The 24,908-nt window shown below is 40.9% G+C and overlaps 1 protein-coding gene across 1 annotated transcript in view; it reads left to right on the forward strand.

Moving 5' to 3' along the window:
• Positions 1–15,432: 15,432 nt before the first annotated feature.
• B3GLCT (beta 3-glucosyltransferase) overlaps positions 15,433–24,908 on the forward strand; it is a 68,873-nt gene continuing 59,397 nt past the window's right edge. The window contains exons 1-2 of the mRNA XM_052812839.1: positions 15,433–15,692; positions 24,156–24,217. Of these exons, the coding sequence (XP_052668799.1) occupies positions 15,605–15,692; positions 24,156–24,217 (150 nt within the window). The 5' untranslated portion in view covers positions 15,433–15,604. The remainder of the gene's footprint in view (positions 15,693–24,155; positions 24,218–24,908) is intronic.

The following is a 24,908-nucleotide window of genomic DNA, read 5'->3' on the forward strand; positions in this document are numbered from 1 at the left end:
TTCTGCACCATTTCTGTCTCTCATTGTTTGAGAAGGCCTTTAATGCAAACCTAATGCGATTAGGGTTCGTTTGTTCTTGGGTTCCAGGCTAAGTTTTAAAGGGCGTTTGAGATCATTGCTTACTCCAGAGAAAGACTGATGTTCCTATCAAGTCACGGTTCTCTGGAAATATGAATTAATTCACTAGATAGCTCCAGTAGTCTCACCCTTGCTGTACAATGCTGTACTGCAGCTCTTTTTTTACACTGATTTTCATACCACTATGTTACCACTGTATGACATTTATTATTATTCTGTATATAAACATTTTGTAAATCAAGTGAAAACGAGGATAGTAATAAGGAAAGTAGTATGAAATGCCAAATGTTTATTCAACTATATGAAGCAATAGCTAACATATTATGCTTGTAAAATAGTTAAGTATTTTCATTTGGCCTTTTATTTGTCTTTTCTGTATAGGAACTGTTAATGATAATGTTCTATAGTATTCTGTTTGTTAATACCTCGATCCATATACTTATCCTGGAGAAAGAAAGAAAGAATGAAGAGGATATGTCACCAATGCAGCAGTGTAAGCCGTCTGAAGCATAGCAACCAATGGGCACTGCTTTCTAAAGGTTTGAAATCCGAGCTGTACTGTTCAGAGCATCCCTACTGTGGGGAATACCCACTTCAAACAACATGCACAGCCTCTCAGGTAAGGCAAATAAACTTCACATGATAGATTCTTGCATGCTTCCTGACAAAAGCCTCAGCACTTGGCAAATTCTAATGTGACTCTTCACAGCTCTGCCCATGTACCAGCTTACTTTAACACACAGCATAGCATGGATCCAAATCCCAGAGCAACCAAGGGGGTGATGCTTTATTTTCCTGACACTCTGAATAAGGCTCTTAACCCAAAAGTAACTTTTTAATCCGAATACAAGGATGTCCTTTTTCTGTGATTTTTTTTCTTTTTTTTTTTTTAGTTTTCACACCTATTAATGGATCTGTGTGCTTATAAAACATGAATGAAAAGGGAGCAGGCTTGGCTTTTGAGGTTAACGTGAATTCCTCAAAAATCGTAATTGGGAAAGTTTGCTTTGATTGCTGGGAAACTACCATTACTGTCTGATGTTGATTAAGGATTCTTTGGATTTAGAAAAACACAAAACTAAGACTCAAACTAAATAATGCAAAGGTGAAGAAAGTAAATTAAGAGTTATAGTGCCAAGGTTATTGTAGACTTCTTAGTTCTGTTCACTTAGGTGTATAGATGTTTTCATCCTTTCACTTAAACAACTGGATTGTCCTAATAGAAAATATGAAATTTTAGGAAAATGAACACTTAGACTTTATTTACTTTGTATTTAATAAACTTAGTACAATCAGGTAAGTGTACCATAAATGCTTTAAGATACAAAGTGATGGAGTTCAGGAACATTCAAATAATACTAAACCTTAAGTGTTCATGAATCTCAAATACTTTAACTTGAGTGATTATGTGTTGAGAATTTCCTCATAACCTTTTTTTTTTTTCCCTGTTGCTTAGACACAAGAAGTGTTTTGAATAAGGAAATCAGACAATAGGATTATGGCGCAAAACAAATTTAATGTAGGTGACCAGCTGCACATCACTAATTGGAAGTAGTGAAGAGCTGAACAGTTTTAAAGTAAATATGGAATTAGATTGCATGAACTCTCTGATGCCTAAGTGCAATTAATGAAATAAATGCACTTGTAAAAGTAAAAAGATTGCAAAGCAAGGAGGCAGTCTGGATTAAAAAAAATAAATCAGTATTTTTTGACTGGTTTGTGTATATAAAATCAAAGGAACTGAATGTTATTTTTAAGTAGAGAAATGAAAATGGATATAAATGAAAATCGGGAGGTAGGGAATGGAGAAAAAGAAGCTAAGTTACTACTGTTTGATCTGATAGCAAACCATCTGGCAATATGCTGCCAAGTCATTATGTATCATTTATATGACTCAGTGCTAATTAGATGTGCACGGATTATGCAGACTCCTTGTGCTTTCAACATTGGTAGAATGTTTTAAAAATAACACTTGTAATATTAGTATGACATGTACTTGTTATGAATTTCTGACAGTAATCCAAGCCGTTTTTCACTAGAAAATATCCCAAGCACTTCAAAGACTGTTCAAATTCTGACTTATGTAAAAAAACACACCCCCCCCCAAAATATAGTGTCACTATCTTCTGTACAGACACTAAGAAATTAATTTCTTTCTCTTTTTCACTTACTGAAAATATACTGACTAAGCAGTTAGGCCTGAACAGTATGAAAAGATAACTAACTAGATTGATATATCTACACTACGGGTTACAGTAAGCATGCTAAGAAAGAGCATGTAATAAAACATCTTTTAAAAGTGTATATGCATGGTACTGTGCCTATGCATACACAAATCCAACACTTGTATATTTTTTTCTAAAAAGGAAGGTAGGTATGTTATTTCTCTGTTTGCATTGTCACAAAGTCAACAATTGCCACAAATGGAGCACTACAGAAGTTTCCTTTGAGTGTTTATAGCATGTCTATAGCTATACTTAGTCATACATTTAGAATAGCTAATTTATTCTATCTTAAACATGCTGCCACAGAAATCTGTTAATAAAATGTATTTTGAGAATTTAGAACTTCCAACTGTCTTCATATGAAAGCTACAAAAATCTGTTGAATAGAATATCAAATACTGAAAGTTAAAAATTGACAGGCTGAGTAATTAACAGCTCAAATTGCTCCCTTCTCCTCAAGAAATATCTCAAAGGTGGTACATAAAAAAACTATGGAAATTATTCTTCTGAAGAAAAAAAAAGTTGAATATGCTTGACTAAGAAATATTACGTGTACTCTGGAAATTAAGGGCCTATGAAGGGAGGTTATTTATTTGTTAGGTAACCATAAGGTTCAGTTACGAATCTGGTGAAAGTAAGGCAGCACAAACCCATAGTTGTATAAAGGACTAGCAAGCGGGACGAAAGAAGTAATATTTTAAAAACTATTAGAACATTCTACTACAGGGATATAGATCTTAACACAAGACAACTTTCGTGATGTGGATGCTTGTGTAAATGTAAGTGTGGCTTCCTGTGTGTGGTGTCTTATATTTACATTTATAGATGATTTGGAAGAGTTGAAGATAGCTCAAAGAGCTGGTAGCATGATTTATAGTGTAGAAAGCGTGTTCTGCAAGGTAGTATAAACAATCCATTGTTTAGATTTACTTATAGACTTAGGATTACTTACACAAGAAAGAGGTATATGCTTCTCAGAGCATTTTTTTATTTTAGACATAGTCATGTAATGTTCCTCTAGTAGAAGGATGAGAGCAAAATTCAAAACAAAAACGAGATGTATGCTTTTAACAGTGACTGTCAGAAATGATCTCCTGGTAAACTTTTCCAATATGATAAACTTGTTTGAATTCCTATAGTTACGGACAGTTGCCTTTCAAAAAAGTTACTGTCCTTTGAACATGGGCTAGATTCAGGGCTCTGTGGATGAAAACTGGATTGTTGTGCGAGAGATTTGATTTTAGCACTGTCGTAGTAAAGTCCATGCTCTGCTTAGAGCGTGCTGAAGACTGATCCCTGTGAGAAGCCCCAACTGTGTGGGCCCAAAAAGTGAGAAACTAAAATAATGAGGACCTTAGGAAAATGCTGGTAAATGTCTTTTGACAGCTTGTCTGGATTTACCTCGGCTATGGTAATATCAATTTTACAGAGAATTCAAGCTGAAACAAAAGAATACGCAACATTTGCCTGTTTTGAAATTTACCACATCTGTTAATCATATGTCTGAGCCAAGCCTTGGCATACAGATATGATTACTAATAAGCAATAAGGTTTGTTGGGTTTTGGGGGTTTTTTGCTTGCTCTTTGAGCAATAAACAAGCTTATGTATAACTTCTGGACATTGGGTGGCACCATCGCCTCATGTAAGCCACCAGATAGATGCCTTCTAGTTTAAGTTTTACAGTGTTGGCTCAGCTCCCTTTTTTACTTTAGCAGAACAATATAAGGCAAGTCAAAAAGCAGAACTAGTAGCTGCCTTTCTTTTCTTTTTTTAGCTTGATTTTAAGTAATCATCTTGCTTTAAACGGTAATGGAGTTTTGACCAAGAACTGATCTTGCTTAGTTTAAGGAACTGTTGTTTGATTTCAGGTGCTGATCTACAGATCTTCTGTGAAGCTCTTGACTGAACTAGAAAGATACTACAGCCAGTCTGCTTTCGTGTGTGTGTGCCCCAGCCAGCCTGTTGTGAAGCTGTGCACTAATGTAAAAAGCAGGAATAGCACCTGGGTGTTTTATTGTCTCTAATAAAACTTCAGTGTAAAATGATTTTTTAAGTAAGAGCTGATTTGCGTCAGTGACTTGGCTGACATATTGGATACCATTATATGTTTCTGTAAGTGCAAGATCTCCTCTAAGTTTACTTTTAAGATGTATTTAGGTCTTTGTAATTGGATCTTGTTCTCCTTGCTGGCAGGTACAAAGTTTGTTCCAGATCAGGAGACATTCGTATGTATGCCACTTTTGAATTTAATGTATTACTGGTATAAAAGCATATGACAAATACCTCTTTTAGCTACTGGTATAATTCTTTTTTTTCTGGGCTTCATTAAATTTGTTATACAGAGCAAAATACTCATATAGTAGGTAACAGTAGATAACTAATAGCATTTTGCTATTAGATTAATTAAACTGTCAGAGACTGCATTTTGAAAATTGACTGACCACTTACACAGTATTTACTACTGTGGAACAGAAAGAGCCAGCAGAATAGAATTCAGTATTTGGATTAATTTTTAGTTTATGGCTGTATTTGAGGCAAAAGTACAGAATTAAGTTTTGCAGTTGTTTCAGAAAGTCTCATAGCAGAGCAATGTCACAGTTTCATAGATCAGTGTTAGGACTGACTTAGCTGAGGGAAAACATTCTGATGAAAGCTGAAAGAATAACAGTAATTTTTTTGGATTAACTCCGCCCAGCCCCCCACCCCCATTTGCATGTATGTTGGCTGTTCAACCTAAAGATACCACAATTTTAGCATAAACAGAAATCTGCACAGAAGTATTTCTTATTCTTTGAAAATGTTGCCATCCAGTTGAGTTATCAGAAACACTAACAGATCATGTATCAGTAGTATCTGCTATAAACTGCTTATGAACCTGCTATCTGCAAAGTTTGCACTGTTAAGCCCTGTAAGGAATGCGTTTGCTAGAATCTGAACCAACTACAAAATTCAAGAACAGATTATTAAAATAAATTTCTTGGATTATCTCTCTGTAATGCATAATCTGACCAGCTCTATCTGTTTATACTGCTGTAGAACTGATTGCAGTGCAGCTCTGCAAGTTCAAGGTCTTTCATTCTTCAGACATTTAGAGCCTCACAAGTAAACTTGGAGTAACAGATGATCCAGTTTCAGAGCTGAAATATGCTATGAGAACCAGTGAGCATCAGTGATTTAACATTAGAAGAATCCTACATTTTTATTCCTTTTAGTGGAAAAAGAAATTGAAAAGAAACATCATACTACTTCTCAAGTACTGAAAAATTAGGTAAGGACTTTCTGTAGGCCCATGAAGGATATGATGAGAAGTAATGCCCTAAAATTAAAACAAGGAAGATATAAGTCAGACATGAGAAAGAAGCATTCTAGTCATGAGAAGTAAATACTGAGGGAGGCTTTTGCATAGCAGCTTCTAATGATGCGGCTTTCAAACAACTGTCAAAATGGTTTAGACCCGGTTCATTGTGTCTTCTGGCTGGAACTGGGAAGGAGGAGATAGAGGAGGACTAGCAACTGGTTGAAGAAGTGATGTGCTGGATTGTATTTTTCTTTCCATAGGGGCTGCTCAGCTGATACTGTACCTTTTGGCTCCCACAGGGTTTGGAGCTCAGTGTCAGCCAGGAACTGGGAGTCAATGCCTTGCACAGCTGAAAGATACTTTTGATTTCAGGTGTCTCCATGCTTTGAGAGGCAGCCTGGGTCCTGCTGTGAGCAGATATGATTGAAATGACCACTTGAGGTTTCTTCTAAGTCCTGTCCCATCTCACGCCATGATTTTAATATTGTACATTCTGTAGTAGATTAATCTGGTGGAAACAATAATTTGTCTTTCAAACTTATTTTTCAGACCAAGGTCCCTGATCTGTTACAGTAAATTCACTGCCAAATAATGGTGATGAAAAGACAAAATTGTTACTGATTTAGACAAGATCATTACCAACCGTTGTGGGTTGACCCTCAACAACAGCTGAGCACTCACACAGCTGCTTGCTCACTCTCCCCCCTCCCCCAGCATGACAGTGCATAAAGGAAGAGCAAAAGCAAGAAAACTTGTGGGTTGAGATGCAGACAGTTTAGTAAGCAAAGGAAAGGGAAGGGGGAAGACCCAAGTGATGCCAATTGCTCACCACCTCTCAAAGCAGAGCAATGTCCAGACAGTCTTTAAGCAACAGCCACCTTGGAACTCAACCCCCCCACCTTCTTCTTCCAGCTTTTATTGCTGAGCATAACTTTATATGGTATGGAATATGCCTTTGGCCAGTTTGGGTCCTAGCTGTGTCCCCTCCCAACTTCTTGCTCAACTGGGGGGAAGGATAGCACCATCTAGGCTGCTATGCTTGAAGGTAGTTTACAGACCCAAAATTATAGATTGATTTTTGTCTGTAGGTATGTGCCAGATAGGTGTCATGTCATTTTCTATTCTTCTTCCTCTTATCTCAGAATAAGAGAATAATCTAGGCTGGGAGGGACCTCTTGAGGTCATCTGGTTCAACACCCAGCTCAAAGCAGGGCTACCTCTGAAGTTGCTCAGGGTCCTGTCCAGTAAGTTCTGAATGTCTCCAAGGATGGAGATTCTTCAGTATCTCTGGGCAAACTTGTCTCAGTGTCTAATCTCTGTGACTTTTTTGTTATATTAATTTAGAATTTCCCTTACTGCAACTTGTGAACACTTATTCTCTTGCTCTGCACTTACTGAGAAGAACTTTCTGGCTTTCCCTCTCTAGGTAATTGTTGACAGCGATTAGATTCCCCTTTAGTCTTTTTTCCATCTATCTTGAACAATCTGTTGCTTCAGACCTGCCCGGTACGCCATATATTCCAAGCCCTTAACCAACTTAGCGGCTGTCCATTGCCTTTGCTCCAGTTTGACAGTCTCTCTTGTGCTGGTGGGCCCAAAATTGTACAGAGTACTCCAGGTGCTGCCTCCGAATAACAAGCAGAGGGTATTAATCACTTTTTTTGTTCTGCTGACTGTAGCACTGTTGTATAGTTGACCTTCATTATCACAAAAGGGCACTGCTTTCTGACACTCAGCTTGACCACCAGAACTCCCAGGCCTTTTCCAGCAAAGCTGCTTCCTAGCCAGTCACTCCCCAGCCTGTTGGTATTATATGAGGTTATTCTGACCCAGGTGCAGAATTTTACATTTGTTTTTGTTGAACAATCTAAGGTTTCTATCAGCCCATTTTTAAAGCTTATCAGGGGCCTTTTGAAGGGCAGCCCTGCCCTCCAGGATTTTGACTGTTCCCTGATAGCTTGGTGTCATCTGCAAATGTGCTGAAGTGTGCCCTCCAGGAATTGTTCGGGACAGGGGTAAAAAAGGCCAGCAGCTGCCTGTATAGTCCGGAGTTGTTGGTGTGAAGGCAACTGCTGTATTTTATCACTCTCTGTTAGGTAGCTTCAGATATGAGGGCAGAACAACACTATGACATCATTGTCAGAAGCTTTTTGGGGGTCTATGAGGTTTGGACTCGCTCCTGTTTTCCTACTCTACACCAGGAAATGTTCCTGGCTGATGATAGCCATGAGAAGATGATTTGTCAATGTACTGGCCCTCTGTTAATCAGTCCATGCAACTTACTAGCTTTTTGACACCTTATGTGCTGGGATGCTGTGAGACTATCCATGTTTGAAAGCTACTCCTATAGCAATGGCATTGGCATTTCTAATACCTCAACTAGACATGAGATTTCTCTCAAGTGTCATTAAGATAAGAACAAAGTATTTATCATACATAACATAGCTACAAAGGTTTATGGAGACACAGACGACAAAATGAGAAAACTATGCCCAATCTAGTTATACTAAAATAAAATGCAGAGGTCTACCAGCTAGTGGGGATTTTCCAACCCTGCTTGTCCAGGGACATGATTATTGTGCACACCTGGGTTGGTTCACAGGAGAGCTACTTCAGCTAAAGAAACTAGCTATTATGTTCCTGCCATTGCTTAGAGTGTTCTTATCTAATTATAACCCCCTGCACTTCTTGGGATTACTGCCATTACAAGCTGTAAGACAGACTTACCCCAAAGTCTTTGGTGTTGCCATCTTACAGGATGGATTTTTCCAGGGTCTAAAACCTAGTTCAGATGTTGCACGCTGTTTGAACATCTCTGGATGTTCCTGTGACTACTTGTCTCTTCTACTCCCAAGGATTTTTTTTTTTTATTCCTGCCAAATTGGGATGTCGTGACAACTTTTGACTTGGTTCCTGAACTGTCATAGTTTACAGTGCAGCTGTAATAAGGTAAAATAAAATATGTGGAAGCCATTTGTGAGATATGGGACATTTTGAGGCAGTAATCCCAACAGCTGATGCAGGTTAGTCAATGCTTGAGTGATCACATTATTTACAGCCCATGAAAACAGCAGAAAAGTTACAAGACAAAGTCAGAGGACAGTATTTGACCATCCATTCCAGTGTTCCTTGAGCAGTTCAACTTGGTTTTTTCCCTGCCACCGTGACTTAGTACACAGTGGAGAAGGGTAGGTGATTCTTTATACTGCTATTTCTTTTCTTGTAGGAATAGAAGCAGGGGAAAGTAGTCAATATGGCCACTAAGCTCTTTAAAATACATGGAAGCATTCTGTTCCCACATGGTTTTGCTCAGTTAAATCCCTTGCTGTTCATCTATACTTTGACTCTCAGTTGACAAGGTAATATTTTCATTGATAAAAAGACACTATCAGGTAGTTTAGGACTAATGTTTTGTATTTTCAAACAGCTGCACTTCAGCAGGGAAAATATGAAGAGCTCGGATATGCTTGGTAGAGGCAGTACTGTGTCAGATGGAAGCATCAGGAGACAAAACAGGGGAGAGTATCAAGTCTGAGAGTTCTTTTAGGCAAGCTGTTCATTTGACCAAAGGAGTGGGCAATATGCCTTTGGCTTATAATCAAGACTGAAAAGCTTCAGTCCTCTACATCTGCCTGTGGAAGTATTACCCTTGTTTCTCCTTGACTGTGTGTAGTACAAAGACGGGAGCGTAAATCATCTTCCGCTCATCACCTCACAGTTGCAAGAAATCAAAATAATGCATTTTCCCCTTGGTTTTAACCTGGCAGCTATTTGTCTGCAGATACCAATTCTGAAAAGAGTTTATACTATAGCTTTTCAGGAATGTTGTACTAAAAATAATTCATAACTGAATCTTCCTGTCAATATCATTCGGTATTAAATAATTTCAAGTCAGTTCTGAACCTAGATAAATTTCCAATCAATTTATTTAATTTTAAAAGTAATCTGATAAAGTAAAACTGGAGACAACACTGAGATTCCAAAAGTAGAAAAGGAAAACTTTGTAATTGCACATAATTGAATGTTACAAAATATTAATACTAACTTAGGGATAATAAGGTCCTTTCCACAGGACTCTGAGATTCTGAATTCCTTCTCTGATATGATAGGTTAGTATAGTAATTTTCAGGTAGACTGAATAATCTTGTAGTAGGGGTTTTTGACAGATTAGATGTACTGTAGTTAGAACAAAGCCGAAGAGGAGGTAGAAGTTTAGGAGTGCAGAATGACTAAAGCCAACATGGTGACTTTGTGGGGAGAATAAAGAGCTGTAGAGAACATCTGAGAATGTTCTAAGATCTCGTCAGTGAAATTTAATGTCTGAACCAATATGGCAAGAAAGAAGAAGAATCAGATTCTGCAGCTAAACTATGATCCTGTGGGAAGGAGGGATAGCCAAGTTACTGACTGAAGTGGAGGAAAAGAAGTGGGAAAGGTTTCAGGCAGGGTCAGGGAGAGGGAGGGAATTTAGTTCCTAGGTTCACCTTCCAAAGGATTCCAGATTCCAGGCTTGCATCTCCCCCACAGACCTGTTGATTTACTACTTCTGTGTGTTTTAAACCACAAATTTAAGAAATATGAACTTGACAAAGCTGCACCTATAGGTTATATTCTTTATGCTACCTGAATAATAAGCATAACCGTTTTAGGTTTCCTTCATGCTGTTTCTTTGAGATTATTCATTTCAGAAGGTAAGCCACACCTGGAATCTGGCAGTCTGGAGGCAACAGATTTTCAGTGATGCCTACGAGAATGATCGGATCAGAAATTTCAAGCTGTGGTCTATAAGGGAGATTGAAGCACTGACATCAAAGTGACTCTTTTAAGGCACTCTGGGGATCTGTGTCAAGTTCCACAGTTTGATAGATCTCCATGGCTTAGTCAAAGATGGTGAGCTTGCCCCTCCTCTGAGTGTATATACTCTGCCTCTTGGACAATCCTATCATGAACTCCAGAAAATATGCTACATAAGGTATTTTCAGTGTTTCTGTGCCAGATGACAGAGAGGAGCTGTTAAGCAGGCACTATTTGCGCCATAGGAAAGGAATTGTCTTTGATCCATCTTTACAATTTTCTAAGAATCTGTGACTGATCACTTCATGCCCAGTGTTTTTCCAGGTCCTTTCTAAAGAATGTGTAATCTAGTAACAGCAGTGCCTATCATGAGAAATTGCTTGGTTGAACTCTGTCCCTGGGACTCTCTGCTAGCCCCAGGCCAATTTTCTGTAAAGCTTTGATTGAATGCCCTAAGACTTACCTCAAAATGGAGTCCTCAAATTTTAATTAAGAGCAACTGCTTTCCACATTAACCCAGGAAGGAGAGAGACTAAACTCAGACTACACTGTGGGCTACCCCAAGGGTTGACTGGAGCACTGATCTCCGTCAGTGGTTTGGTTGTCAGGCTTTTACAGCATCTGTGAGCTCTGATACTGCAACTTTATCAATTCTTCTGAACAAGATGGGGCAAGTCCCAGGCCACGTGTCACCGACCGAGTCACGTCTACAGCGCCCAGGGCTTTCCCCGCTACTGCACGTTTCTCCCGGGGAGAGCAATTTAGAGTGGTCCAAACGGGACAAGGGAGTGTAATTAACAGCTGAGCAACGCAGGCTATCAGAGCTCCCATGCTCAAGCTCACTGCCTAGCAGTCGACAAATATTGAGGTACTCCCAGGGAAGTACACAAGCTGGACATTGTGATGTTAATGGAATGGAACCATCCTTGAATTACTGTCTTGAGTAGCTGCAAGCTGAGAACCTGTTTCCAGATGCATGTTGTGATTCAAAAAGTAATCGTGGGATTCTGAACTCATTTGGATTGGTTTTGCTGATTTCCGCAGGATTAGTCATAGCTTAAAGTTAGGCCCCTGCTTATGTAACTTGCTGAGTCGGACAGAGAGGTCAAACTGCAGCAGCCTGAGGAAGAGCTGGAGCAGAGCTCATGGGATTAACAGGCCTGTCTCTGCCGAAAAGGCCTTTCTGCCCCATCCATTGCAAGAAGCCATACCAGTACACTGTCATTCTTGGATTGGTTAAACATTTTTCAGATGGCTAATATAAGAAAGTAGTTCCAGTCAAGTTCTCTAACTCAGTAATTGCCACTGTGTCTGGTTCATAATTTCTCTTTTCTCCCATATTATCATCCTTCTCTAGCAACAGATGACAGAGCCATCGGAGTATCCTGAATTGCTGCTGGGTTGCCTGCCCACAAGGGCAAACCACCCTTGAACCACATGCCAGCCTGGCCAGTCTCAAGTGGATGCTGTTGCCATCCATCTCTGAACTTCTCCCACTGTTCCCTTTTTCTCTGACATGGCAATCTGAGCATTTTGTTCTGAGCTAGAACGGCTGGCTGTCCCTTGGTTTGTGTAAAGGGATGGGTGAATAACACATTAGCCCAAATGGCACAGCTGGAATACAAGTAGGGTTTGTATATATGGTGGAAGTTTATGCTTGGTAAAATACAAACACTTGCCGTAACTTCAAGCTTATTTCTCCATTGGGACTCCAGATTCTTTGACTTCTTCTAGCCGCTTTAATGAAAAAGGTTAAAATAGTGACACTGAGTCTATGAAAAGGTGTAAAGACTTAAAGTTACCATATGAATGGTCCTGTTGATCTCTTAACTATGACCAAAATCATAGGTGAAAAAGTTGTCCCCACTCCAGTTACTGACAATTTTCAGTTGACGAAACGTTGCTTTGTCTCTCGCATCAGATTGTCACGCTGAAGTAAATCAGCAAAGCTTCCACAAATCCATAAGAAAAAACAACCTCAGAAATTCTACAGGCCTCATAATCCCACAATTTATAATACAATACTAAATGTTATTAACTAAAATGTAGTAAATTGGATGCAAAGTTGCTGTAACATACATGCTATTATAAATATTTCAAAGGACATAGTCATTTGCTTTATGATTTTAATTACTCTTTTTCCAGAAAGTCCAGGTTTACTTTTCATTCTGGAAAAAAATGCTGGGGTTTTTTGCTGTTTTTTTTTCCTAAAAATCTCACCTGTGATGAATAATTAATTTTAAATGTTTAATTGTGTTTAATATCTGTAAAAGATAGCCTACCGGGACAAAATGAATTTGGTATGCATAACTTCATGTACATATATCTGACAGGATTTCCTTGTATTTGCAGCCTCCCTTGTTAATCTGAGAGGTGAGACAACAACAGTGCTACATTTGTATTAATTATAAATGTAAGATATATGTAATACTGTAAGGAAAGGAAGCTCGGTGGTGTTCTGAACCTCTGTGTTCCTTACCAGAAAGTGCAATATTTTCATCCTTCCTGAGATGGAAATTCTCAGTGGGTAGTTAGAACAACAAGCAAACACAATCTGAGTTTGTATGTAGAGTAGAATTCAAGAAGAAGATTTATTTCCTCCTTCTTCCTCCCAGCCTCAAATATAAGATTTAAAACACTTAGGTGCTATTTTTCTTAACAGTTGGAGAACATTAGGTTTCATGTTAGAGTTCCATATTTCTAGGGAGGTTTTTACAATGAAATTTCTCTTCTAGTTGTGAGAAACCAAAACATTGATTACATCTTGGCAAAAGGTTGTTGGGTTTTTTTCCTTACTGACTTGCTGCGTGGGGAAACATTTGAACATGGGTATATCTTAACCATTTTGAAAGTGAAAAGTCTTACGTTTATCCCAGCTGTTGTGGGCATGGTCTTTGTGACATGAATACTTACGGAAACCAGCACAGAACAGAGAAATGGGAGAAAGGGCAGGAAACGCTGCTGAAACTTATAAGGAAAAACAAGCAAATGCAGATACATGTGTTAATCAGAGGGTTCCACGCCTTTTATATTGTTATAGATATGGAAATGGAAGGAAAACTTAACGCTTCTTTTTTTTCCTGCTAATGAGCACGCACATAGAATGAGAGAGAGAAATGTAGTATGAAAGTTTCTATTTAATTTGCATCAGAATTGTTATTCTTGAGGCCAGTAACTTAGTGAATCAGAATGTCAGCAACAAGCAGTTGTTCTGTAAGGCAAATAAGCTGTGGTTGCCGACACTTGTGTCCCATTTCCCCTCTCTCTTCAACCCCCTGCAATATAAGGGGGGTAGCAAACGCATAAAGCAAGTGTCATACCCCAAGGAGGTCTGGCTAATATATTTCTACTGAGATAGTTTTAAAGAAAAGTGTGAAGTCTGCTATCAAGTTACAGTGATATAGATGTTCTTGCTTGAACTTGCAGTGAGAGTGAGCGTTTATCACTGTGAAAAGATTTCCATTCATCTTCAAAATCACCTCTCTGGCATACTTAAGGTACCCTATTGTAACCACTTGATCTGTCAGGAAAAGAATGGAGTAGATCTAAAAGCTACAGAGTTTTGAGGAAATGTCCAAGTTGGGTTCCATGCTTTTGGCCTTACTGGATTAAAAATGTGGGAAGTTTATGGCTGACCTGGACATTGCACCATTTGTCTCCAGTGAGATCTGTGCATACTGAATGGTTGGCTTGGTAGGAGAGGTCTCTGTGGAAAGTGTTTGATGAGAAAATGAGTACATATAGACCTGGCTGGAACTCATGTCTACGCATACTCGGCGTGTAAGGAATGGTTGCCGTGGGGCACCGGGTGTTATGCTCAAAATCGTGTTTAAGGGCAAAGAGGAAGCACGCCTTATATGTAAGTAAACGCAAGAATTTCTTGTTACTATAGTTGAAATGTGAAGAATCTAATAATTATTAATGCAGATCTAACTGCTACAGAAAAAGAAAGAATGACAGTGCAGTGAAAATGTTATACACACTGCTGGTTTCTGGTGCTTTTCCTGCTCACCCTTCTGTGGCTCCCCTGGGTCGGAAGGTTGGCAGGTTCATTCTGGGGTGTGTGTGGGGTGTCACAGCAGGTTCTCAGCATGTGGAGCGCTCCACTGGGACAAACCTGACATTCGTGTGTGTGGTTTCTTCTTCCTTGCTCCGGGATCCATGTGGGGTCATTTTTTGTTTGCTAACAAGGTTTTACACTCCCAATCATTCTTCGCTGGTCTCCAGCTCTGTTACATCCAAATTTACTGTCTATATCGTGACATTTATGCATGTTAGGTACCACTTCTTTGTCCTCTGTGTGATCGCTAAAACCAGTTTTGTGCGGCTCCTTTAACCTGCTGCATTTCTTTAACCAACTCTGGGCGAGTTGTTTGTAGCTGTGGAGTCTCCAGTGCTGAGGTTGTGCCCGCTCGTGTCGCGTGTCCATGCTCTGTGCTGCACCCCACGTCTCCGCTCCTGGTCACTCGGGTAGTTATGAAGTGGCTGCCTGGAGGCGTAATGTGCTCTTTTGGGGTAACAGTTTGTGAGGGTTGCCTTAGAGATGACTAGGCCACTTGTTATTGTGGGCCAGGTTCCTGCCAGAGTGCTGGGTATCATTTGACTGGCAATATATAAATTTGTTTGTGAGAGGAGAAGGATGAAGCTAATAACCAAAAAAACCCCGTTTTGTCTAAATGGGACAACCTAGAAACCTCGATGGAGGACTCTCCGTGGAGTTAATAATCCAACATTGAGACTTAAAGACATTATTGTTTTGGGTAACCGACGCCGGCTGATCAATAACGGCTACGGAGAGCTACGCTTAACGAGGATTACTTTGGGTTGGCTATTTAGTCCAAAACCACACGTAGGGCTGTCCCGGGAGGGCCGGCGGCCCGCAGAGCGGCCGCCTGCCGCGGGCTCCGGGGCGCGGCGGCAGCGGGAGGCCGGAGCCGGCGGGGAGGCGCCTGCCCCGCTGCCGCCCGCCAGAGGGCGCCGCGGCGGCCGCTCCGCCTTCCCCTTCCTCCCGGCGCTGGCGGCCGGTCCTGCCGGGGCGGAGGGAAGGGACGGGAAGGGAAGGAGGGCGGGCTGGCGGCGGCACCGCCACCAGCCGGAGGCCGCTCGCCCGCGCTCCTGCGGCAGAGGCGGGCAGCCGGGAGCACCGTGCCCCTCTCCTCGTCCTCCCCCCCCCCCCCGCGCCGTGCGGCTCGGGCGGCCCTTGCCAAGATGTCTCGGGAGCCCGGCTGCAACCGCTGGCTCCTTTTAGCTGCGTGCGCCCATCTCTTCTTCCTTCTCCCGCCGCTTCGCACCCGGGGTGAGTGGCCGGGGGCCGGGCCGGGACGCCATGGCGCGGTGAAGGGAGGAGACCCGGGACGCTCGGCCCCTCCGCGGAGGCGATGAGGGGGAGGGAGGGCACGGGACAGAGCTGGAGAGCTTTGGGGCGGGGGGGGGGGGGGGGGGGGACCGGAGCCGCCGCCGCTTCCTCACCCCTCTGTCCCGCCCCGTGAGGGGCAGCGGGCGGGGAGGCGGGAGGTTGCCCTTCCCCCGAAGTTTGTTGGCGGGTTGGGCTGGAGCGCGGACGGGGCAGCGCGGGCTCCCCTCAGCGGCCCCGGCTCTGAGGTGCCGGTGGCGGCCGGCGCCGGGACCGTTTCCCGCCCTCCGGCCCCCGCGGCCGGCGGTGTGTGGGGACAGCCCTCTCCCCGGGGCGGTGCGGGGCGGGGGAAAGCCGCCGCTGTGGTAAAGCGGTCCTCGTGGGGCCCGCCGCTCAGGTCGCGGCGATCTTGGTTAAACAGCTAGCTAAAACCCACCGCGAAGCCACTCGTGCTCGCGTTTGAAATAGCGCCTTACCGACCGGGTGTTGCTGGGGGGAGGTGGAGAGGTAATACCGCCCGGTTAAAATGTCAGCGTAGAGGAAGGATAAAAAAAATCTTACTACTATATTTTAGAGACGCTTTTAATGCGTCTAGGCAGGTGCGAGATGATTAAAAGAGAAGGGTTAGTAACGTGCCAGCAGTTGGATCGCTACAGGCTCTTGGAGTTAGGGGCTGTTGCGGTGTGTGTAAGAGGCAGAAATAAATGTTTACGTCTGCTCTGTTTCTCATTATTTCTGTTCCTGAATGTTTCCATCTCTGTCAGCATAGGCTTGTCAGTTTGTTCCGAGCCTTTGGATTTGATTCTCTCCCACTACTGTGGCTTGTGGATCAAAATCCTGCAGGGGAAACCTGGTACAAATAAATCCTGTTTTTAGCAAAGTAAAACTGTGATATTTTGATTTTCCGCTTGTAAAACACTTTTTATTTCACCTACACAGCTTGGTTTTTGGAGGGGTCCTAACACTCTACCGCTCCTCCTGAATATGTATTTCATTCTTTCTGGGATGAGTAGTTTTGCTCCAGTGCTTCAGCAAGGTACTATAGCACTTGTAACCTCAAACAGATTGTAATCACAGTCTGAGAATAGCAGCTTCGGTTTTCCTCATGTGTGTATGTATATTTATTGTACATACAGGTAGAAGGCAGAAATGGAAGAACTTGGGTTCTTGCTTGTGCAATTACCTCTTGTTTAGTAGGTCTCGATTAATGCTTGTATAGAATTTTTTCACCTGAAGCTTATTGCAGTATCATGGCTTTCTTGTAGTTTTTAAAATATCCTTTTATATTAAAGTCCTTTCTTTCATAAATACCCCATGCTTTTGAGATGACCAAGATAGTAAGTTTGTAAAATAATCAGCTTTCTCTTGGAAAACAGAAATAATTTGGATTGCATTTTACAGAAGAAAACAGCTTGTCTGTTGGTAGTTAAGTCATTTCATAGATTCCAGCTTTCAGGTGGCAGCTTGCAGAATGGGAAAACATATTCGGATTATTTTGTTTGGTCTAACTTCTAGAAAATCAGAAGGGATAATGATGATTTTTCCTCTACTGTTTTTCTTTGCTCGCTTTTTATAAAGGTACTGGTGTGCACAGTGCTCATTTAGACATTTCAGTGGTTCACAGTGGTGATTTCAGCTGCCTTCTTCCCATATGTGCCATTAGCTTAAAGAAATTTAGTAAAGAAATAAAATGAGTTGCTTTTATTTTATGGAAAGCTTCAGATGCTGGAAATTTGCTTGCATCATCCCCTCCTCTTCCTCCTCCCTCTTGCTCTCTCCCCATTTTGGGTTGATAAATCTGTAAGTCTTCATTCTTACCTGGCTAGACCAGGGTCTTTGATGCTGCTAAGGTAGCAACAATGAAGAAATATTATAAAAGCTTGCATATAAATACATGAAACTAATTTATTTTGCTTGCTAGTGCTCCCAGGCTGTCTCATCATCTTCCATGATCTTCCATCCTGTCTCTTTGACTGACAGCATCAGTGCAGATTTTCTCTGGAATTGTGTCAATCCATAGAATATTATGTTCTTTGAAAACTTGGGAGGGGGAGGAAACCCAACCAACCCCCAACCAAAACAAAATTAGGCCTTTCATTAAATTATAATTGGAAGTATAAAGAAATTCTGTTTTAAGTATTTTGTCTGCTGTGTACAATGTAATCAATGGCTTTCATTATTTGAAGTGGTTATTATTAGTCATGGTTTTGCCATACATAAGTCATAGAATCGTAACTTTTTTGTAGCTCATTGAAACTGACCCACAGCCCAGTGAGGTGGTTGGAATGACTCTGGGGTCAGTCAGCCTTGAATCAGATGGTAAAAGGGGAAGATAACAGAAGTGTTGCCTTTCTTCCTTAAAAGGATTTTGTCTGTGAAAGCAAAAGAATTAACTCCTCAGTTTCTAACATCCTTTGCACTTAAAGGACATATAATTGTAAGTGTTTGGAAGTTGTTTACACTCAGAAAGGTAGTACTGAAGAAGGAGTTACTTCTACATTTATAATGTGGCATTATATCATTATATATATTTATACAGTATCTTGTATTTTAGTACTACAGTACTTGCATCCATTTTCCTAATAGTTTGTTGGCACGTATTCCTGCAGTTCAGCTGCTGAACAATGAAAGTAAATGACTGAGTTTTAGTTTCTAGTGTTATAAGCAAGTCTATTTACTCACCAAAATTTTAATGGAAATAATGGAACACTTGAGAAAAATAAATAGGAATTGAAGCTGCTTATATTACATTCTCTGATTAAATTTCCAGGTTTTGAATGGAATCAAAAGTGTTGTCTAGCTTTTTCAGTGGATTTTAGTCCTGCCTTCAAAAGAAATAAAGATAAGTGATGAAAATAAAGAGCTTTAAAGTCTTTCTAAAATTTCTTTCCTTTTCTTACTTATCCTCAGTTCTTGAGCATTTAGCAAAAGGAGGGGAGGACTGGCAATTGACACATTCAGCTTCTGTCTGCTTGTGCCAAGTGATGTGAATAGGTACTTCAAAGTACATAACGCATTAAGTAATGAAGTGACAAATACAAAATTATGGGTTACGTTTAAGACAGTGCCTTGCTGTTTTTTTTCTGCTTTAGATAGCTTCCTTTGTGGGAAATCATACAGTTAATCACCCTAGTCTTTTTGGTTACAGTGGTGCCTCCACAGATTGAATTTTTACCAGCTAAACAGTTTCTTCTTGCAGTATGTTTTCTCTGTGCTCTATGGTAAGTCAGTGGTCCACCTGAAGTATGCTTGTGTTGCATCAAGAAACTCAAAGGGACTGGAGGAAATTCTGGGTTTAGCAAAGGTACCTCTAGCTCCAGAGATTGATGTGTGTCTTGGGGAGTTCTAGACTGAAACAAATCTGTTGCAGTTGTCTGAATTAGTAATGATGTTTGGACGTGAAAAGTTAGTTTTGTTATAGTAGCATTTGATAGCTCCCAGATACAGGTCATTCTTCTTTGTGCAGTGTACTTTACACACAACAAAAAGATACCCTTGCCACAGGGATTTTACAGTTTCTACAACTGATCTGGTCATGAGCTGCATGTTTAGTTAGAATTTTTCTATCTGTGGTCCAGTCCTCGGCACACCTTTTTCAGAAATCTCTTGGGAGTGAATTGTGGGTGGATGAATTAATCTTAGGGATATCCACTTGCACCCAGGCACTGTAGTTCCCACCTACCCTGTGGCCCCTTTGTTTATAAGTCATATGTCAGCTAGACGTACCATGTTCTTCTCATGCCACCCTTTCCCCAGTAAATGCTTGGAAGAGGATATTTATTTCCAGGCTGAGAGATCAGGTTGCTTAGCCAGAACAGTCTTGGCCATGTGTTATTTAAGACTTGAATTTACCCCACAAATGCATCCCAGTTTACTTCTGAAGACTGCTTTACTTGTATCAAATTATGTGCGCGTAACAGATTTGCTAATAAGGTAGTACAGGGGCCATGGCATATTTGTTGCTAAAATTAATTCATACAGTCTGCCTGAGTGAAAAGCTTCGTTATTATTGGATGAAGACTCTTGAGGCTTTTTTGTGGTGTCTTCAGGGGTCTGCTAGTCTGTTCAGTGAATGGTTCTTCAGTAGTTCAAAAATAGTCTGAACAGTTCTTGTCTTATCATTAAAATGTATTAGCTGGAAAAAGTCTTCCTGGAATATTTAATGTAAAAGATACCAAGTCATTTTAATATGTTTATTTGTTGGAAAAGAAGGGGAGGCTGCATGACTGAAATCACTGGGAATAAGAATAATGGTATAGAGAGAGACTTTAGCATTCATCACAGATACTGGTTTGTTTAATAAATGATGTGTGTGAGTGTCAAAGTTGCACTGTATGTCAGGGCAGCTGCAACAAAAGTCATTTTTAGCCAGGCATATTCAGTCTACCGCTGTCCTCAACAATACAGAAAGATTGATATGGGAGATGGTGCAGGAGAGCTGGTTGATTTTCAAGGTTCACCTCCTACAAGCTCAAGAATGGTCCTTCCCCTCATGCAGGGAGGCAAGCAAAGGTGTCAGGAGGCCCACATGCGTGAACGAGGAGCTGCTGACAAAACTCAGAGATAAAAAGGAAGCACACAAGAGACGGAAACAGGGTCAGGTCACCCCAAGAGTAGTATGGAGACACCGTCTGAGAGTGCAGGTATGCTGTTAGGAAAGCCACAGTCTACCTGGAGTCGAATCTGGCAAGGGATTCAACTTGTGAAAGGCAATAAAAAGGGCTTCTACAGGTGTATCAGCAGCAAAAGGGGAGACTAGGGAAAATGTGGGCCTGCTTCTGAATGGGGGGAGGGACTTGGTTAAAAGGAGGACATGGAAGAGGGTGAGGAACAAAAAACCTTCTTAGCTTTGGTCTGTACTGGTAAGACCCACCTTCAGCAATCCCAGGCCCCTGAAACTCATGGGAAAGTCTGGAGCAAGGAAGAGTTACTCTCACTGGAGGAGGACTAGGGAATATTTAAGCAAACTGAACATACAGAAGTCCACAGGACCTGATGGGAGGCACCCACAAGTGCTGACAGAGCTTGACGATGTCAATGCAAGGCCACTCTTCATAATCTTTGAAAGGTCATGGTGACTGGGGGAGATTCCTGAAGACTAGAAGAGAGCAAATGTCACCCCTGTCTTCAAGGAGGGCAAGGAAGAGAATCTGTGGAAACTATTGGTTGGCCGGTGTCACCTCAGTCCCTGGGAAGGTGGTGGAGCAACTGATCCTGGATACCGTTGCCAGACAAGGAAGGACAAGGCAAATATACAAAGGACCAGAAAGTGATTTGGAGAAGTCAGTGTGTTTTTTTTGAAGGAGCCATCATGCTTGACCAACCCAAAAGACTTCTGTGATGAGATGACTGCCTTCATGAATGTGGGGAAAGCAGTGGATGTTGTTTATCTCAACTTTAGCAAGGAGTTCAATGCTGTCTCTCATAATGTCGTACACAAACTGGTGAAGTAATGGTAGATATGTGGACAGTGAGGTGGATAAAAACTGTCTGACTTGCTGGGCTCATGGGCTCTGATCAGTGGCACGGTGCACTTCAGGGGTTGATAATGGCTCCAGTAGTGTTTAGCTTCTTCACTAATGACTTGGACAATGGGACAAAGTGCACCCTCAGCAAGTTTGCAGAGGATGCAAAATGGGCAGGAGGGGTTGACGCACCAGGTGGTTGTGCTGCCATTCAGAGGGACCTCAGCAGGCTGGAGAAATGGGCAAATGGGAAACTTGGAAAACCAAATTCAGCTAAGGGAAATGCCAAGTCCTGCCCCTGGTGAGGAGTCACCCCATGCACCAGTGCACACTGGGGGCACACTGCCTGGAAAGCAGCTTTGCAGAGAAGGACCTGAGGGTCCTGGCGGGCAACAAACTGACCATGAACCAGCGGTGTGCCATTGTGGCAAAGATGGCTAGTAGCCTCCTGGGCTCCATTAGGAAGAGTGTTTCCAGCAGGTCAAGGGAGGTGATCCTTCGTCTCTGCTCCGCACTGGTGAGACACACCTGCAGTGCTGTGTCTAGATCTGGGCTCCCCACTACAAGAGAGACATGGCCATACTGGAGTGAGCCCAGCAAAGGACCATGAAGATTATTAATAGATTGGAGTGCCTGACGTACGAGGAGAGGCTGAAGGAGCTGGGGCTGTTCAGCTTGGAGAAGAGAAGGTTCAGGGAGGATCTTGCCAATGTGTAAATACCTGATGGGGGGCAGTAAAGAAGACAGAGCCAGACTCTGTGGTGCCTGACAGGTCATGAGGTAATTGGCACAAGCTGAAATACAGGAAATTCCATTTAAACATAAGAAATACTTTTTTTTTTTCCTTTACTCCTAAGAGTGATTGAACACTGGAAGAGGTTGCTCTGAGAGTTTGTGGAGTCTCTGTTCTAGGAAATACTCAAAACTTGACTAGACAACATCCTGAGCATCCTGCTCTGGGGGTGTTGGACTAGATGATCTTCACGGATCCTTTCCAACCTCAATGATTCTGTGGTTCTGTAATATGAATATGAAGTAAGTTGTTAAATAATTCCCCAAAGAGCTTTATCTGTGCTCTCAAAGACATAGTATGAAACAGGTCTTTTTTTCCCAGGTTATCTGAGTATTGTTTCATTTGTTTCAAGGATCATGTACATTAATATTTTATAAATTTTAGAAGCAGTGTGGCATGGGTTATTGAATGTTATGGAGAGAGAGGCAGCATCTCTTGTCAATCACAGTTGTTTCGGGTCTCGTGTGCTGTTCCTCAACTGCATATTAAAAACTGAAAAGTCTGCTTGCATTCAGTTTTGTGAATAAACCAAATTTATGAGGTGATACTTCTTCAGGTTAATACTATGTAATTAATACATTTCCCAGAATAAGGGTGGTTTGTGTTGATCTTGTAATTAGGATCATGTCAAGTAGAAGAGGTGGATCTGGTTTGTGTAGAGGAAGATATTCCTTATCTGGAGCTGTAAGTACTGTTATGTTGGAAGAGAAGGAGGAAAATGATCAGAACATGCTGTCAGCAAGGGGTATAATAGGCAGATTGAGGTACTCTCTGTGCACTTTTGAACTAGAAGTGCAAAACATTTACTTGAGGACAGCATTGGGGGGGACACTCCTACTTGTGCTCTGTTTTCTTCTTCCTGGCTAAATGCCTTATTGAAATGTGGCTATGGTCAACATGAGTCTACTGCGTTAGAATGATTGGGGGTGGTCTGCATCTAGTAGTGTGAGTTGAGATTCAAGTTAGTCAGGACCTGAGATGTCATTGTGAAACTCAACTCTTAGACACTTGGTGAAATTTGGTCTCCAGTTGAAAGAGCATAGGGGTATTGGTAGTCAGAAATGGAGCACCACAGGCTTTGGACAATCTTGTCTTCTTGCTTTCCTACATTCCAGGTTTCTAGCGTGTGAAAGGAATTGATGTTTGCTGGCGATTCACTTTGAAATCAATTTCAAGGAATAAATAATTTAAACTTGCAGTGAGACACTCCACTTGAATCTGCTGATACTTTTTTTCTGCCCCAGTTTTTAAGAAAACCGTCTATTTGACCATGATGAGTAGTATCTTGAGTTTCTTCCAAATTATAGCAATTTGCTTTCATTTGCATCTCTTTAGTACCTTTAAGAAAAAGACTCCTTATGAAGAATCTTAGCAAAGCTTTCTTATGTTAAATGGAACTACTTTTACAAACAAGCAAGCTGAGACAGATTGATTAGATGACTACATCAACAAGGAAAAAAAAATAAAAATCCAGAACCAAACCAGAACCCTTTTTTATGATTATTTTTCTAACACAAACCAGAAGTGTATGCATAGGGTGGTGTCAGTATAAAAGGTTTAAGATAATGCTAGGTCTGTGCAAATTAGCTATTAACGGGTCTCTGTTCTTTTTGTAAGTGTTTATTTGGGTCTCCTACATATTAACAATTTTGACTGTTGTTCAAAGACAGCATTCAAAGCGTATGACAGCCATCTTCAAGTTTGATAGAAATTTCCATCAGCTGCTGTCAGTTCCTGTGGTTCCAAGTGAAGCTTTGGTAATCCAAACTTTAACCTAAAGATAGAGTGGAATGCAGGTCTCCCATGTCATAGCACTTTATATTGTTGTCAGGTGAACTACTGGACTGAACAGATTTTATTTTTTTTTTTTTTTCTTTTTCCAATGGGATTTATTTGCCTTGAAGCCAAGATAAATTGGCTTCACATCAAAGAGTGATCTTTTCAGTGATGTATGGGAATAGAATTGTCAGGCAGCAAATGTTTAAATTCTCTAAGAATGGACTGTCTCATGTTCGTAAAGATTATTACCAATATAGTATCATTTAATGTGAAAATCTACGTAAATATTTTTTTTCTTTTGCTGCAGAACTTTGTCAAGTGTGAAAATGAGCTCCTATAATATGAAAAAAAGTCTGCTTTTTCTTTCAGCTTTTGCTGTAAGTGTAGTTCCTGAAGGTGCAGAAGATGAGACTGAACTACCAGTGCTGCAGGTAATAAATTTTAATTGCCAGAGCAGGAACATTTTACAGACATAATAAAATCATCTAGAAGAGACCAGAGCAGAAAGCCTAACATCTGTGATGTTGATTAGTTTGATCACTGACTTCAGTGGTACTAAATGTCATATAATGTCTTTCTGTTCTGTGTGGCATATAAGAGACCTTTAATGGGACACAAGTTATATGTAGCTCTACTCTTCTGGTGTTACTAGGATCTTAATTTTATCCTATGGATTCTTAGAATTATGAGAATAAACTTATACTTGGCACTTTTGATTTCTTTCTTATGCTGGTTTTTCTGACTTACGTTGACATTTGTATTAAGAGAATTAGATTTTGGGGGTTTTGTTTTGGAACAAAATTATAATTTAGGAAACAATTTATTTTCTTTTTTCCAGCATTAGCTGAAGAGTCCATCAGAAAATTACAGTAAAAAAAAAAACTTGGCAATTTTTGCATAGCTTCTACAAGTTGATAGTGTTATTGCTGTTAAGAATAGGTTTTGAGTATATAGCCTTTATTAGTTCAGAGACAGGTTTTGATTTCTTCTTGGTTTTGTTAAATATATAATACATTGAGAGGGAAGTGGCTGCCTCTCCACTAAATTAGCATTATTACATGTTGCTACCCAAGTCATGGCTTAAGTAAAGCTTGCGTATGAAATTTCAAATTAACAGATTAG

Source organism: Harpia harpyja, chromosome 17, assembly GCF_026419915.1.
Source record: "Harpia harpyja isolate bHarHar1 chromosome 17, bHarHar1 primary haplotype, whole genome shotgun sequence".
Lineage (NCBI taxonomy): Eukaryota > Metazoa > Chordata > Aves > Accipitriformes > Accipitridae > Harpia > Harpia harpyja.